Genomic DNA, 17641 nt, shown 5'->3' on the forward strand with positions numbered 1-17641 from the left:
CTTTGGCGGGAAAAATGGCTGGGTTTATCTGTGACTTGGTGGTGACCTAACAATCGTTTGTGGAGCTTTCGCTGTAAAGCATATTTGAAATCAGACACTGTGGCTGGATTAACGAGAATGTTATCTTTAAAATGGCGCCTAATACTTGTACGTTTGAGAAATTAGATTTATGAGTTTTCTGTTGTTTTGTATTTGGCGCCCTGCAATTTTATTGGCTGTTGACGAGGGGTTCCGCTAGCGGAACGGGGTGAATTATGAATTATACAATTTGTTTTGGTTAATGATCCAGTGTCCAACTGCGATCACCTATGTCCTGTCTCGTGCTTGCCGTTTGCAGTTTGTCTCTCTGGTTAGCTTTTGTCTCTGTAAGAGGTGAGTGGGTCAAATGGACCTGAGGAAGCAGCGAAGGTCTGGACTAGATTTTACTTGGCATTGCTTCCATTGGTTGGTGGTTTCCCCTACATACAGTAGCTGAAGCATAGGTGTTCAGAATCACATTACATGCAATTAATGCACCTTTACTGCATTCCCCTTCACAAGTACAAATAGAATACTAATGTGAATTTAAATCCTGCGATTAGATATTTGCATGGTTAGACACATCACCAAGCCAAAACAATGAATGAGAGGGCAGACACAGAAAATGTAACAAGTTGTTGCATTGTTTCAAGAAAATGGATTTGATAGTGTAAAACAGTCAACTGATTGCCAATATTAGATTTTTAAACTCTTAATGAACCTTTCATTCTCCTCTGACAACTCCTACAGACTAAGACATACATAGGGGGTACAGTATGAGCTACACATTGATCTGGGATTGGGTGTGAGACGAAAACATGTCAAAAACATGGGAACTCACCCCAAACTCAAATCTATCTAAAAGGTAGTTGGGAGTTTAGACATCTGATGCCAGACATTGGTATTGACATATCAAATCATCTCAAACAGGAAATAGTATAAAATGGTATTGAAAATAAAACAAAAAATGCTGCTCCTTACTCATTTGACTAGGAATTGTTTATTAAAGGTGAGAAAACAAAAACAGCCACATTCAATCAATTTATTGCTTAAACCCTATTTACACATTATAAATACGTATCACTACATACAACCATTGTTCCTAGTCCTACATGGAGCTGTTATTTATTGTTTGAAGAAAGACAGAGAGGAGAGGATACTGAATGTGCATCCCAAATTTTCACATTTACATTTTTGTCATTTATCAGATGCTCTTATCCAGATCGACATACAGGAGCAATTAGGGTTAAGTACCTTAATCAAGGGCACATCAATACATTTCTCACCTAGTCAGCCCGGGGGTTTCGAACCAGAGACTTTTTGGTTACTGGCCCAACACTTAAAAAGTTAGGCTAACTGCCGACTCAGTAGTTATCATGAATATGTGGAGGTGTAACACCGCATCCCAAATGGCACCCTATTCCCTTTATAGTGCACTACATTTGACCAGATCCCATGTAGTGCACTAAATAAAATAGGGTGCCATTTGGGACACCTAATTACACCCCCACAGCTTCATAATGACTGTACTGAAGTTTGACTGTAGTAGGACTGAGGCAGATTGGCACCAAAAAAAATTCAGACGGGGGTAGAGGACGTTACAGACCCAAAACTCAAGAAACAGACAAAACGGCACATTGTCATTCCAAGTCGTGCAGTAAAAACCGCTCTGTGCACACAGTGTTCTCTGGATTATAAGGCCTTTAACAGTTCTGAATTAGAGAGAAACAAATCCTCATCAACAATTGGTTCCCATGAGGAGAGAGAATAGGAGAGGGAGAGCGGGGAAAAAGGTAATCTGGAGTTTGTCTGTGACTCAGAAAATACATCTCTCTCCTCAAAGGAGCTGATGGTCTAATTTCTTTGTAGTATTATTCTCATGGGAGTATCATCATCCAGTCTTGAAGATACCCCTTAATTTGAAGCTCCTCTACCATTAAGTCAAGAGGGAAATATGTCAGTCAGAACAAGTCAGGGTCTTCCAGACTCAAATGGTCTGATGCAAGCTTACCGGGTGAATGGGTTTGTGTGTGGTGGCCGACTGTGCATGTACGTCTCTGTCCTGGGTCTGCGCTAGCTGCTCTCCCGGGTGTCCGGCTGCTGCTGTTGCTGCTGCTGGGGGAGGGAGGTAGAGGGGGGCATCATTTGGGTCTGGGAGGGGGGCATAATGATCTGGTTCAGCCCGCTGTAGACTGGTGCTTCCAGCACCACCGGCTCCTCACAAACACGCTCCAACTTCACCACTGCTGTCACACCTCCTCCTCCTATGCCCATGCTTCTGCCCAAACTTCCAACTACGCCCCCACTCAAGATAGACGACTTGCGGGTGCAGTCGATGCAGATGTAGTCCTCGTTCTCGGCCATCTCGCAGGTCACACCCACACACACCTGGTGGAACCACTCGTCACAGCCGCCGTCGCACTGAACCCAGTCCACCTGACAGAGGGAAGAGATAGGCGATCACACCTTCTGCTTAAATAAGGATATAATATCATCAGCTAATGCTCAGAAAAGGTCATTGCCCTTCAGATTCACAAGAGTCATACTTGTAGATAGTTTGTGTTTTTAAAAGGAATATACCATTACGTACTTGATGTATAATAAGCATGATATTTATGTTGCATTTAAGCCTAATCCAATCCAGTCCCCCTTCAAGTTCTGTTAAGCTGGAGGATATCCCCATGCCTCTGTTGTGTTCTGAGAGCACATGGCTGGGAAGGACTGGGAGGGTGGTTAGGCTACTCATTGACTTAATTTACAGTCACATCCAACAGCACATAGCTTGTCCTGTTAATACGTTGTGTAACTAAGGTGTTCCAGTGCTGTTATCAGCTGTTGATATTCAATTGTTCCATGATGCTCACTTCCAAAGATGTTTGCTTCACAGTGTTCAATATTAACTCGGCATACTTGGCTCTGCGTCATACTCAGCAAAAAAATACACAAAGTGAGACATTCAGTTTTTGTTTTGAAGAGCTAATATCATTAAACCTCCTAAAAGGAAAGTATTCAAACCTCCAGAAATTGACATTTTGCCTACGCATCTCTACTTTTACTTGGGTCAAAACCTGACTTGTGTTTTTGATATGGCCCACCCTCTCAGGCCACACACTGAACCCATCTCAGGCTCTCACTGACCTATGTTGCACCGTTAACCAATAAACCCTCACACCTATCAATCATCTATGGAAATCATCTGTCAGAATGATTCTGAGTCGCTACATCCTCTCTCAAATGAGCCCCTCTCCCCTGATCCAAAAATGCTCCTTTTTATTCAAGGTCTGATGACAACTACAGAAGATGCACTGCCCTCTGCTGGCAAATTAATGGTCTCAATCAGTTAGTCTGGAATACCAGGGCAGAAGTCAATCCCTTCGCTGAGGTTGTACCCATAGACACAATAATAGCCACACCTAGGTGTTCTGACCATATTCCTTACACCTCTTCAGTAATTTTGAAATGTGCATCAAGTAGTGTATACTGGAGAGAGGGTTGATTTTGGACTAAATACACACACACAGACACACACACAAACTGTGTACATGCTTCTTGTGTCGCTCTCACCTTGTCCTTGCAGGGTCTCATACAGTTCTTGGATGCACAGACAGCGTTCTCATCATTGGAGTCCTCAGCTCCGGACCAYTCGTATTTRGACGGTATATCCAGGATCTTCTTCTCTTTCCTRTTCTCCAGRCCKTCCCTGACAGCCTCAGKCTTGARCACAGCTTTKTCCTTCCTCTTCCTCTCCTTATCCTCTTTAGCTAGGCGCTTGGCCAGCTGTTTCAGTTCACGGTTCTTATCCGGGTTCAGCTTCAGCTTRTTCTTCTTGGGTTTCCCCAGCGGGTCTAAGAGGCTCCGTTTCGGATCCTTTGAGGACTTGGGGGACCGCATCATGTCTCCGACCCCCGAGACAGCTGCCATGAGAAGCTGGTGCTCCGCCCTCTCCAGCTTCCTCTTCCTCTTCTTCTCAGAGTCCTTCATCTTGATCTTCATCGGCTTCTCAAACTGAGAATCCTCATGCTGGGAAGGGAAGACAGTAAAGAGGGATGGACACAATTGCTCAATTAATAATCCCTACTGAAAGTGCTTTTAAGTCCATTAAGTAGACTTAATCAGGATGCAGGAAACCAGCCTTAGTATCACCCATGTTCAGTTCATACATGTGTTTTCAGCCAGTGACTGTGTATTCTTTACTGGAGCTGCCCTCTTGGCCATGTCTACCTTGACCTCAATAGGTCAACCTGGTTAAATAAAAAAACAAAAATATAAAATGCTACATGCAAAAACTTCAAAGATTTTACTGAGTTAATTCATAAGGAAATCAGTCAATTGAAATAAATTAATTAGGCCTTAATCTACAGATTTCACATGACTGGGAATACAGATATGCATAGGGTTGTGATTCAGAAAACCAGTCAGTATCTGGTGTGACCACCATTTGCCTCATGCTTGCAGCGTGACATCTCCTTCACATAGTGTTGATCAGGCTGTTGATGGTGGCCTGTGGAATGTTGTCCCACTCATCTTCAATGGCTGTGCAAAGTCACTGGATATTGGCGGGAACTGGAACACGCAATCGTATACGTCAATCCAGAGCATTCCAAACATGCTCAATGGGAGACATGTCAGGTGAGTATGCAGGCCATGGAAGATCTGGGACGTTTTCAGCTTCTAGGATGTGGACAGATCCTTAAAACATGGGGCTGTGCATTATCATGCTGAAACATGAGGTGATGATGGTGGATGAATTGTACGACAATGGGCCTAAGGATCTCGTCATTGTCTCTGTGCATTCAAATTGCCATTGATAAAATGCAATTGTGTTCATTGTCCGTAGGTTATGCCTGCCCATACCATAACCCCATCGCCACTATGGGGCACTCTGTTCACATCAGCTAACCGCTCACCCACACAACACCATATTGTCATCTGCCCCATCAGCGAAAAGCACACTTCTCCAGCATGCCAGTGGAATTCGAAGGTGAGCATTTGCCCACTGAAGTTGGTTATGACGCCAAACTGCAGTCAACTCAAGACCCTTGTGAGGACGACAAGCATGCAGATGAGCTTCCCTGAGACGGTTTCTGACAGTTTGTGCAGAAATTCTTTGGTTGTGCGGTTGTGGTAAAGAAATTAACATTAAATTCTCTGGCACAGCTCTGGTGGACAGTCCTGCAGACATCATGCCAATTGCGCGCTCCCTCCAACTTGAGACATCTGTGGCATTGTGTTGTGACAAAACTGCACATTATACTGGCCTTTTATTGTCCCCAGCACTAGGTGCACCTGTGTAATGATCATGCTTTTTAAATCAGCTACTTGATATGCCACACTTTACATGTTGCATTTATATTTTTGTTCAGTATAAAAATAAGTGTATAAACCAATGCCTCTCTCCTACCTCCATGACCTGTAGGAACCTCTCCTCAGAGGGAGGGTGTGTGGCCTCCAGGATCCTCCAGATGTGCTGGGTCTCGTCCAGGGACACCTCCAGCAGGTCCCCCACCATCATCAGCTCCTCCAACTGGGCCTTGGCCGGAGGGGACAGCTCCAGCACAGGGGGCTCCAGGGATCGAGGCACCAGGGGCGTCTTCCTGGGCTGCTTCCTGGGGGTGCTCTGGTCTGGAGGTTAGAGGGGGAGAAGGATTCATCAATCAACCAATGAAAACACATATTTACCCTCTCAATATCTACATGTATAGTTTAATGTAAGGATAAGTAATTTGAGATTCTCATTTCTAAATAAGGTTCCAAAGACAATACACATAAGGAAAGGAAACAATACTCCAGAACATAAAATGACACATTTATAAGTTACTATTTTTAAGTATAACATGGGAGAGAGAGTTTGTGTAGCCATAGATTATAATGCCATGTCTTACTCTGAGGGCAGGACTTGGATGCAGAGGAGTAGGCGTGTTCAGCGCAGAAAGAGGGTGTGGTGGGCCACATGTGACTGACTACTTCCTCTGACTTGACAGGGATCTCCTCATCACAAAACAGGTACGGCTTCACTTCACCTGGGTCCTGACACACACACACACACACACACACACACACACACACACACACACACACACACACACACACACACACACACACACACACACACACACACACACACACACACACACACACACACACACACACACACACACACACACACACACACACAGAGCGCGAGTGACAGCGAGAAAGTGGGGCAGGTGAGGACACAATGCTAGAAAAGCAGGATTTGCTAAGTGCTGTGTCTTTGCATGAGATAAATTGAATAGCAATGTTTTACTGGCTTTGTTACCACTCCTGCTGAAACATTGCCTATAGAGTACTAGCAGCTATACAGTAGTATTTGGTTTTATTTTAATTGATTCAACAGGTATTTTTGATATTTAAAAAAACTTGGATGCTTGAGAAAACTCTCCATTGGCCATGTTTGAAGTATCCCTATATTTCTGTTACTACAGGCTATCACTCTGTTATTAGTGCGCCTGCGCAGGAGTCTCGGTGGTGATGAACCTGGCCTGAGTGCAATGGCGACCATGTAGTGTGCTAATATGGTTAAGTAAACGTTGTTAAACTGGAACCTTGTCGTTGTGTCATTTCGAGTTAACAGGCCACACCACAGTACCTTCATGTCGTAGCCATATGTTTCCCTGATGTCCTCGTCAGAGTCCGTCTCCTCGTCATCGTAGTCGACAGACTGGCGTGGCGACGCTGCCCTGCTGAACCCTGCCTGCTGGAACGTCTGGATGTGACCCTATGGAGAGAACAGACGTCACAGTCATTCTGTTACTTCTCATCAGTAGTAATAATACTACCTTGGAACCAATCTCTGTTTTTCGCTCTCTAATGCACTGAACAAATAAGGAGAGGACCTGGAAAAACCTGGAACCTGGAAAAAACCACTTCAGTCTGTTCATCTCATGACTTACCTTATCCCTGAGCATCTTGTTTAGAGGAATGATTGGCCACGAGAGCCATATAGAGCGATAACAGCCAACTTTTACACTGGACGCCATGTTAGCGCCTACAAACTCTCTTTATACATGGCTCTTAGTAGCATATGGCAGCAGTAATCTCTTACCTGCAGGTCAGGGTTTGCGGCAGCCTTCTGCAGCTCGGCGTTGATGATTTTCTCGGTCTTCTCCCGGGCAGCCTGTTCTACCATCCTCTGACTGAGCACCGACAGCTTGGCCAGGGCCGAGGACAGCTCGTTTGTAGCCAGGGCCTGCCTGGCGCGGTCCTGCAAGTAGAGAGGAGTTAGATTAATCGATTCCATTAATGAATAGAGAGGAGTTTAAATATGTGAATAATATGTGAACCCTTGCACATACACTTCTTACTATGTTTTGCAAAATTTGATTTATCGAACCTAGCAACCAAACTTGTGTTGAACACATCTCTTCCTGCAGTGGTGCAGAGTACTTAAATAAAAATACTTTAAAGTACACTTTAGTTGTTTGGGTTATCTGTACTTTACAAATTATATTTTGGAAAACTTTTACTTCACTACATTCCTAAAGCAAATAATGCACTTTTTACTCCATATATTTTCCTGACACCCAAAAGTACTTGTTTCATGTTGAATGATTAGTAGGACAGGAAAATTGTCCAATTCACACACTTATCAAGAGAACATCCCTTGTCATCCCTACTGCCTCTGATCTGGCAGTCTCACTAAAAACAAATGCTTTGTTTGTAAATGAGTTGGAGTTTGCCCCTGGCTATCGGTAAATAACACCAAAAAAAAATATTTTTAAAAATGGTGCCGTCTGGTTTGCTTAATATAAGGAAAGTGAAATAATTTATACTTTTGATACTTAAGTACACTACCGGTCAAAAGTTTTAGAACACCTACTCATTCAAGGGTTTTTTTAATTTATTTTTGATATTTTCTACATTGTACAATAATAGTGAAGACATCAAAACTATGAAATCATGTAGTACCTAAAAAAGTATTAAACAAATCAAAATATATTTTATATTTGAGATTCTTCAAATAGCCACACTTTGCCTTGATGACAGCTTTGCACACTCTTGGCATTCTCTCAACCAGCTTCAACTGGAATTATTTTCCAACAGTCTTGAAGGAGTTCCCACATATGCTGAGCACTTGTTGGTTGCTTTTCCTTCACTCTGCGGTCCAACTCATCCCAAACCATCTCAATTGGGTTGAAGTCAGGTGATTGTGGAGGACAGGTCATCTGATGTAGCACTCCATCACGCTCCTTCTTGGTCAAATAGCCTTTAAACAGCCTGGAAGTGTGTTGGGTCATTGAAAAATAAATGACAGTCCCACTAAGCGCAAACCAGATGGGATGGCGTATCGCTGCAGAACGCTGTGGTAGCCATGCTGGTTAAGTGTGCCTTGAATTCTAAATAAATCACTGACAGTGTTAACAGAAAAGCACCCCCACACCATAACACCTCCTAAATGCTTCACGTGGGAAATACACATTCAGAGATCATCCTTTCACCCACATCGCGTCTCACAAAGACACGGCGGTTGGATTCAAAAATCTCCAATTTGGACTCCAGACCAAAGGACATATTTCCACTGGTCGAATGTCCATTGCTTGTGTTTCTTGCCGCAAGCAAGTCTCTTCTTATTGGTGTCCTTTAGTAGTGCTTTTATTGCAGCAATTCAACCACGAAGGCCTGATTCACAGTCTCCTCGGAACAGTAGATGTGTCTGTTACTTGAATTCTGAAGCATTTATTTGGGCTGCAATTTCTGAGGCTGGTAACTCTAATGAACTTGTCCTCTGCAGCAAAGGTCTTTCACTCCTGTGGCGGTCCTCATGAGAGCCAGTTTCATCATAGTGCTTGATGGTTTTTGCAACTGCACTTGAAGAAACTTTCAAAGTTCTTGAAATTTTCCACATGGACTGACATTCTTGTCTTCAAGTAATGGACTGTCATTTCTCTTTGCTTATTTGAGCTGTTCTTGCCATACGGATTTTGTCTTTAACCAAATAGAGCCATTTTCTGTATACCCCCCTACCTTGTCACAACACAACTGACTGGCTCAAACYCATTAAGGAAAGAAATTCCACAAATTAACTTTTAAGAAGGCACACCTGTTAATTGAAATGCATTCCAGGTGACTACCTCATGAAGCTGGTTGAGAGAATGCCAAGAGTGTGCAAAGCTGTCATCAAGGCAAAGGGAGGCTACTTTGAAGAATCTCAAATATATTTTGATTTGTTTAACACTTCTTTGGTTACTACATGATTCCATATGTGTTATTTCAGTTTTGATGTCTTCACTATTATTCTACAATGCAGAAAATAGTAAAAATAAAGAAAAATCCTTGAATGAGCAGGTGTTCTAAAACTTTTGACCAGTAGTGTATATTTTAGCAATTAAAATATACTTTTGATACTTAAGTATATGTCAAATCAAATACTTTTCGACTTTTACTCAAGTAGTATTTTACTGGGTGACTCACTTTTACTTGAGTCATTTTCCATTAAGGCATCTTTACTTTTACTCAAGTATAACAACTGAGTACTTTTTCCACAACTGCCTACCTGCCAGCCCATGGCCCTCTCCGTCAGGCACTGTAGGGCCTCCCCCTCAGGCAGACGCACCGGCAGCTTCTGGAGGGACACCAGGAGAGACAGGATGGTCTCCAGACGCGGGCGACGTGACCTCTGGCATAACGGACACAGGAATTTGGCCTCCTTGCTGTTGCTTTGGCACCCGGCCGAGCCCATGAGCTTCTTCTGCGAGCCCGCTTTCGGTAACGGCACGCAGGCTCCATGGAACCAGTCCTTGCACAGTTCACACTGCAGCATAAACCCGCTGGCAGTCTTACGACACAGACAGAACTTGACCTCCTCAATGCGGTCAGACATGGCCATCTTAGCCAGGTTGGCAGCTCGGAGGGAGTGGATGGCCTCAACTTCTTTCTGCTCCTTGGATTTGAATGCCGCTACGACGATGGCCGGGTCACAGGCATCTTCATAACTCTCGTCAAGGTCGCTGAGACCCTCCAGGTCTAGACCTCTCTCCTTCTCAAGGAGCTCCTTGACTCGTTTGCGTTTGCTCTTGCTGTTGCCGTAGATACCAATATCCACACGCGGACTAAGGACCTAAGAGAGACAACACACAGAGAATAGAGATTAGCACACATGCTATCTAACTACTAGTCCTATGATAATATTGGTCCTATTCTACCTACAGTATACAGATGGAATTCACAACAATCTGCGTATGGTGGTCCACCAACTTCTGCACCATTCTACATAGCTTACGCAAATATATCATATTGCACTCTGGGGTCAGCATAGTCTGAAAAGGGCTGCTTGGTTAGAAAAATCTTTCAAAACACCATCACAGCGACATACTCATCCATGATTTCCCAATGCCTAGGTACAGCCCAACCCAGGGTATTATGTCTTACCTGTAACAGGGTGTAGGTGGAGTTCTTCTTGAGAAAGGTGCGTGCGGTCCTCTCCCTCCAGGCGCGGGCTGAGGCCACCTGGGATTCGACCTGGGGCAGGGGGTCCAGCCGAACGGGGATGGAGCGACCCCTCGCCAGCAGGCTCTCCAGCTGCTCCAGGTATGCATAGTTACTGCCACACTGAAGGGAGTGAGACATTTTTTTAATTAAGTAATGTGTCGCACAGTATGACCCTTTCCATTCACATGTATCATTCATATTCTGACAACAAGATAAATGACAAACTTATCTAGTAAAAATAACCATGTTCCCAACCAACTATTTATATGAAAGTCAATTTCCGGTCGGATAAAAAAAAAAAAAACTCACGACAGGCCTGATGGAAACAGTATAATTGGCTGTAAACTTTCCAAATGTCGACAGAACAAAAATACACTAGACGGGATAATTGTTTTGTTGGTAAAATAGATAAATGGGACAAATGCAGCCGAAACGCTGTCACAGTAAATAATACGGTTGTGTGGTCCACCCACTATGAGTTGGAAAAGCATGCAGACTGCACAGTTTATTATTCTACAGATTAAATAAATTACGAACTTCAGAGGGTGGTGAAAGTGCACAGTGATGAGCTTGATGCTTCTTTCCAATAAATATTGAGAGTCTTAATTTTATGCTGGTGGCATGATCTGTACTTGGCTGTCAATAAATAAAAATGATCTCGCTCTTATCCATAAACTCATCATAAAGCCTACCCTCTGCTCTGTATCTGCGAGCTGTTGACAAGACAGCACGTGCCAAAAAACAGATAAACACATTTGCTGTTTCTCTCAGACTTTGTGGCAAAACCATGGACAGAGTTAAAAATTGGGATGGAAACACATCGCACGTCTGTTTTTTATTAGGTACAGTTGAAGTCGGAAGTTTACATACGGTTAGGTTGGATTCATTAAAACTCGTTTTTCAACCACTCCACTAATTTCTTGTTAACAAACTATAGTTTTGGCAAGTCGGTTAGGACATCTATCTATTTTTCCAACAATTGTTTACAGACAGATTATTTCACTGTATCACAATTCCAGTGGGTCAGAAGTTAACATACACTAAGATGACTGTGCCTTTAAACAGCTTTAAAATTCCCGAAAATTATGTCATGGATTTTGATAGGCTAATTGACATCATTTGAGTCAACTGGAGGTGTGCCTGTGGATGTATTTCAAGGCCTGCCTTCAAACTCAGTGCCTCTTTGCTTGACATCATGGGGAAATCAAAAGAAATCAGCAAAGACCTAAGAAAAAACATTGTAGACCTCCACAAGTCTGGTTCATCCTTGGGAGCAATTTACAAATGCCTGAAGGTACCACGTTCATCTTTACAAACAATAGTACGGAAGTGTAAACCCCATGGGACCACGCAGCCGTCATACCGCTCAGGAAGGAGACACGTTCTGTCTCCTAGAGATGAATGTACTTTGGTGCAAAAAGTGCAAATCAATCCCAGAACAATAGCAAAGGACCTTGTGAAGATGCTGGAGGAAACAGGTACAAACGTATCTATATCCACAGTAAAATGAGTCCTATATCGACATAACCTGAAAGGCCGCTCAGCAAGGAAGAAGCCACTGCTCCAAAAACACCATAAAAAAAGCCAGACTACGGTTTGCAACTGCACATGGGGACAAAGATCGTACTTTTTGGAGAAATGTCCTCTGGTCTGATGTAACAAAAATAGAACTGTTTGGCCATAATGACCATCGTTATGTTTGGAGGAAAATGGGGGACGCTTGCAAGCCGAAGAACACCATCCCAACCGTGAGGCACGGGGGTGGCAGCATCATGTTGTGGGTGTGCTTTGCTGCAGGAGGGACTGGTGCACTTCAAATGGACAAGCATACTTCCAAATTTGTGGCAAAATGGCTTAAGGACAACAAAGTCAAGGTATTGGAGTGGCCATCACAAAGCCCTGACCTCAATCCTATTGAACATTTGTGGACAGAACTGAAAAAGCGTGTGGGAGCAAAGAGGCCTACAAGCCTGACTCAGTTACACCAGCTCTGTCAGGAGGAAAGGGACAAAATTCACCCAACGTTTGATACAATTTAAAGGAAATGCTACCAAATATTAATTGAGTGTATGTAAACTTCTGACCCACTGGGAATATGATGAAAGAAATAAAAGCTGAAATAAAAATCACTCTACACTATTATTCAGACATTTCACATTCTTAAAATAAAGTGGTGATCCTAACTGACCCAGGACAGGGAATGTTTACTAGGATTAAATGTTAGGAATTGTGAAAAACAGAGTTTAAATGTTTTTGGCTAAGGTGTATGTAAACTTCCGACTTCAACTGTAAATGAAAAGTTGTGCTTTTTATTTGCACTACGTCATTAAGCACAGCTTTTGACTCCCAAGAAGCCAGTTTGCTGGAAACAGACCTTTGCTGGTAAAATGTGCATATTTTTTGGTGTTACAATATTAGAATATTAGTCATCATCCCCCAATTCCGTGATATCCAATTGGTAGTTACAGTCTTTTCTCATCGCTGCAACTCCCGTACGGACTTCGTACAGCTGGCGACCAAAGCCAGTCATTAGAGCGTGATGGGACAAGGAAATCCCGGCCTGCCAAACCCTCCCCTAAACCCGACGACACTGGGCCAATTGTGTGCCGCCTCATGGTTCTCCCGGTCACGGCCAGCTGTGACGCAGCCTAGGATCGAACCCGGGGCTGTAGTTAGACTGCAATGCCACTGGGGATGCCCCCGCTTGAAAATCTTTCGACAAATTGATGGAAACATAGCTAATTTAAGCTTCTAACAAATGATCAGGCCATTCCGTTGCGTATAAACAGAGCCGAGGGCATCAAATACAAATATTGAGAGATGCCCATCTATCCTGTAGCTACATCTATATACATCACAAATTGAATCTATACTTAGTAATTACCGTGCGACGCGACACTACCTGAACGGCATCCACCTTGGCACTCCACTCCTTGGCCTTGTGCAGAGCCTCTCGGAGGGCCAGGACGTTGGGCAGGTAGGCCGGTATGTTCCTGGCCTCTATCATGATGCTCTCCAGGGTTAGCATGCTGTGCCGAGGCCTGGGGAAGGGAAAGAGACAAGAAATAATGTATTTAGAGAAATTCATCATCTCACAGTTACAGGCATCCTTTGATGCAATATGCTAAACAGGAATTGGGTCACGTTCAGAAGGGATAAATCCTTTTGAAACCGAGTGGTACTACCTGAACTTGTCCAGTAAGAAGACCGATTTGCCATACATTTTTGCGAAGGTGTACCCTATTGAACACGACCCAAGCATATGACACCAAAGCTATAGGTATATGCTTGGGTCGAGAGAGGGCAGCTTCACTTCAAGTCCTTAGGAAACTGCGCAGTATTTTGTTTTTATATGTATTAATTTCTTACATCGTTAGCCCAGAAATTGTTATGTTTTATTACATACAGCCGGGAAGAACTATTGGATAACAGAGAGACGTCAACTTACCAGCACTACGACCAGGATTACGACTTTCCCAAATCAGTGCTTTTGTCTGCACCTCCCAGGGCATTTGAACTGATTCCAGAGGTCGACCCAAAACAACGCAGACGGAAGAGTGGGTGCCGGAGCGGTCTTCTAGTGAGGCTTCGGTTGCTCGCACACCACCCACCGCTTCAGAGTATATTACTCGCTAATGTCCCGTCCCTAGTTAACAAAGTCGACGAAATTAGGGCAAGAGTTACTTTCCAAAGAGATATCCGGGATTGTAACACTCTGTTTCACGGAGACATGGCCAGCTGGAGACAGCTGGAGACGTACCGCATTTAATCATGGCAAGGCGACTGGAAAAATGGCTGAATACAAACAGTGTAGTTATTACCTGCGTAAGGCAATAAAACAAGCAAAGAGTCAGTATAGAGACAAAGTGGAGTCGCAATTCAATGCCTCAAACACGAGATGTATGTGGCAGGGTTCACAATCACGGATAGCAAAAAAAAAAACAAGCCCCGTCGAGAACATCGACGTCTTGCTTCCAGACAAATTAAACAACTTCGTTGCACGCTATGAAGACAATACAGTGCCACCGATACGGCCCGCTACCAACGACTGTGGGCACTCCCGACGTGAGTAAAACATTTAAACGTTAACCCTTGCAAGGCTGCCGGCCCAGACGACATCCCTAGCCGCATACTCAGAGCATGCGCAGACCAGTCTGCTGTCCCCACATGCGAACCAGTCTGCTGTCCCCACAAGTGAACTAAATGACTATCGCCCTGTAGCACTCACCTCTGTCATCATGAAGTGCTTTGAGAGACTAGTCAAGGATCAAATCACCTCCACCCTACCTGTCACCCTACTACAATTTGCTTACCGCCCCAATAGGTCGCCAGACGATGCAATCGCCATCACACTGAACACTGCCCTATCCCACCTGGACAAGAGGAATACCTATGTAAGAATGCTGTTCATTGACTATAGCTCAGCACTTAACACCATAGTACCCTCCAAACTCATCATTAAGCTCGAGAGCCTGGGTCTCGACCCCGCCCTGTGCAACTGGGTCCTGGACTTCCTGGTAGTCCGCCCCCAGGTGGTGAAGGTAGGAAACAACATCTCCACTCCGCTGATCCTCAACACTGGGGCACCACAAGGGTGTGTTCTCAGCCCTCTCCTGTACTCCCTGTTCACCCACGACTGCGTGGCGAAGCACGCCTCCAACTGAATCATCAAGTTTGCAGACGACTCTACAGTGGTAGACTTGAATACCAACAGCGACGAGACAGCCTACAGGGAGGTGATGAGGGAACTTGGAGTGCGGTGTGAGGAAAATAACCTCACTCAATGTCAGCAAAACAAGAGATGATCGTGGACTTCAGGAAACAGCAGAGGGAGCATCCCCCCTATCCACATCGACGGGACAGTAGTAGAGAAGGAGGACAGTTTTAAGTTCCTCAGGGTACACATCACGGATAAACTGAAATGGTCCACGCACACAGTCAGTGTGGTGAAGAAGGTGCAACAGCGCCTCTTCAACCTCAAGAGGCTGAAAAAAAACTGGCTTGTCACCCAAAACCCTGACAAACATTTACAGATGCACAATCGAGAGCGTCCTGTCGGGCTGTATCACAGCCTGGTACGGCAACTGCATCGCCCACAACTGCATCACCCACAAACTACCTGCCCTCCCGGACACCTACAACACATGATGTCACCGGAAGGTAAAAAGATTATCAAGGACAATAACATTTACATTACATTTACATTTAAGTCATTTAGCAGACGCTCTTATCCAGAGCGACTTACAAATTGGACCACCCGAGCCACTACCTGTTCACCCCGCTTCCATCCAGAAGGCAAGGTCAGTACCGGTGCATCAAAGCTGGGACAGAGCAATAGAAGCTGTTTTTCAATCAAGGCCATCAGATTGTTAAACAGCCAGACATAGCACAGAGGCGGCCGCCAACCTACAGACTTAATATCATTGGCCACTTTAATAAATGGAGCAATAGTCACTTTAATAATGCCATTTTAAGAATGTACATATCTCACATTACTCATCTCATATGTACACTACTGTTCAAAAGTTTGGGGTCACAACAAATGTCTGTGTTTTTGAAAGAAAAGCTAATTTTTTGTCCATTAAAATATCAAATTGATCAGAAACACAGTGTAGACATTGTTAATGTTGTAAATGACTATTGTAGCTGGAAACAGACTTTTTATGGAATATCTACATAGGCGTAAAGAGGCCCATTATCAGCAACCATCACTCGTGTTCCAATGGCACGTTGTGTTAGCTAATTCAAGTTTATCATTTTAAAAGACTAATTGATCATTAGAAAACCCTTTTGCAATTATGTTAGCACAGCTGAAAACTGTTGTCCTGATTAAAGAAGAAATAAAACTGGCCTTCTTTAGACTAGTTGAGTATCTGGAGCATCAGCGTTTGGGGCTTCGATTATAGGCTCAGAATGCACAGAAACAAAGAACATTCTTCTGAAACGTCATCAGTCTATTCTTGTTCTGAGAAACGAAGGCTTTTCCATGCGAGAAATCGCCAAGAAACTGAAGATCTAGTACAACGCTGTGTACTACTCCCTTCACAGAACAGCGCAAACTGGCTCTAACCAGAATAGAAAGAGGAGTGGGAGGCCCCGGTGCACAACTGAGCAAGAGGACAAGTACTTTATAATCTTTTTACCGTTGGCTACCTTGTAGTGTGTTCATATAGTATAGTAGACTTTGTTAAACTGGAACCTTGTCGTTGTGTCATTTCGAGTTAACATTGGTAGCAGAGGATGGCTAATAACTACAATGTGCCACCTCTCTTCGACGAGAAGAGGTCGTACGAAAGTTGGAAAAATGAACTGGGAATCTGGACACGCATTACTAATCTGGACGCGAAAAAGCAAGCACTTGCGGTGGTATTATCGCTCGAGGGAAGAGCGAGAGATACAGCACTGGGAATATCAGTTGAGGATTTGAACAAGGATGACGGTATGGGAACTTTGATCACAGCACTGGATTCTGTATTTCTTAAAGAAGAAAAAGGGCCGGCCTACGAGGCATATTCAAACTTTGACAGTGTTACGAGAGATATGTCGGTTGCAATGACGGACTACATCATTGATTTCGAACAGAGGTACAATAGAATGCGTAAGTACGACATGGTTCTCCCGGAAGCAGTGTTAGCTTTCAAGTTGCTAGATACTGCCTGTCTAGATGGTAGGGAGAAACAGTTGGCTTTGACTGCTTGTACTGTGCTGACTATTGCATCTATGAAGTCGGCAATAAAAATAATATTTGGTGAAAAGACGTCTGTCGCGCCAATAACAGATGGAATGCAAGTGAGTGACGCAGCATATTACACGGAGCAGCAGAGAAAAGGCGCCAACAAGTCACGTTCTCAAGACAACCAGAAGAGGGTGCCATTTCCCGGCACAAATCCACTGGACAAATATGGAAGGAAATCAAAATGTGCTATTTGTCAAAGCACTTACCATTGGGTTAAAGACTGTCCTCATAAAAACGAACAAGTTAAACTAACAGACGAAAATGTAAACAGAGATAGAGCAGTGTAACATTACACTGTTTTCAAATGAATCTGCTTCTGATACTGAGATTTTTATAGTTGAATCCTTAGGATCTGCTGTGATTGATACTGCATGTACACGGACAGTGTGTGGTGCAAAATGGCTTGATAGCTATGTCAGT

At 43.8% G+C, this 17641-nt stretch overlaps 1 protein-coding gene across 6 annotated transcripts in view; it reads right to left on the reverse strand.

Annotated features, from left to right (window-relative positions):
* Positions 1–641: 641 nt before the first annotated feature.
* The window catches only part of LOC111951526 (lysine-specific demethylase 5A), a 66509-nt gene continuing 49509 nt past the window's right edge, over positions 642–17641 (reverse strand). For all 6 annotated transcript variants that reach the window (XM_023969715.2, XM_070434883.1, XM_023969705.2 and 3 more), the window contains 9 exons: positions 13370–13526; positions 10426–10605; positions 9551–10114; positions 7103–7261; positions 6647–6775; positions 5901–6045; positions 5420–5640; positions 3583–4038; positions 642–2454 (listed from right to left, as the gene is read on the reverse strand). In XM_023969715.2, coding sequence (XP_023825483.1) covers positions 2092–2454; positions 3583–4038; positions 5420–5640; positions 5901–6045; positions 6647–6775; positions 7103–7261; positions 9551–10114; positions 10426–10605; positions 13370–13526 — 2374 coding nt within the window. In that variant the 3' untranslated portion in view covers positions 642–2091. The remainder of the gene's footprint in view (positions 2455–3582; positions 4039–5419; positions 5641–5900; positions 6046–6646; positions 6776–7102; positions 7262–9550; positions 10115–10425; positions 10606–13369; positions 13527–17641) is intronic.

This window comes from Salvelinus sp. IW2-2015, linkage group LG3 (genome assembly GCF_002910315.2).
Source record: "Salvelinus sp. IW2-2015 linkage group LG3, ASM291031v2, whole genome shotgun sequence".
NCBI lineage: Eukaryota > Metazoa > Chordata > Actinopteri > Salmoniformes > Salmonidae > Salvelinus > Salvelinus sp. IW2-2015.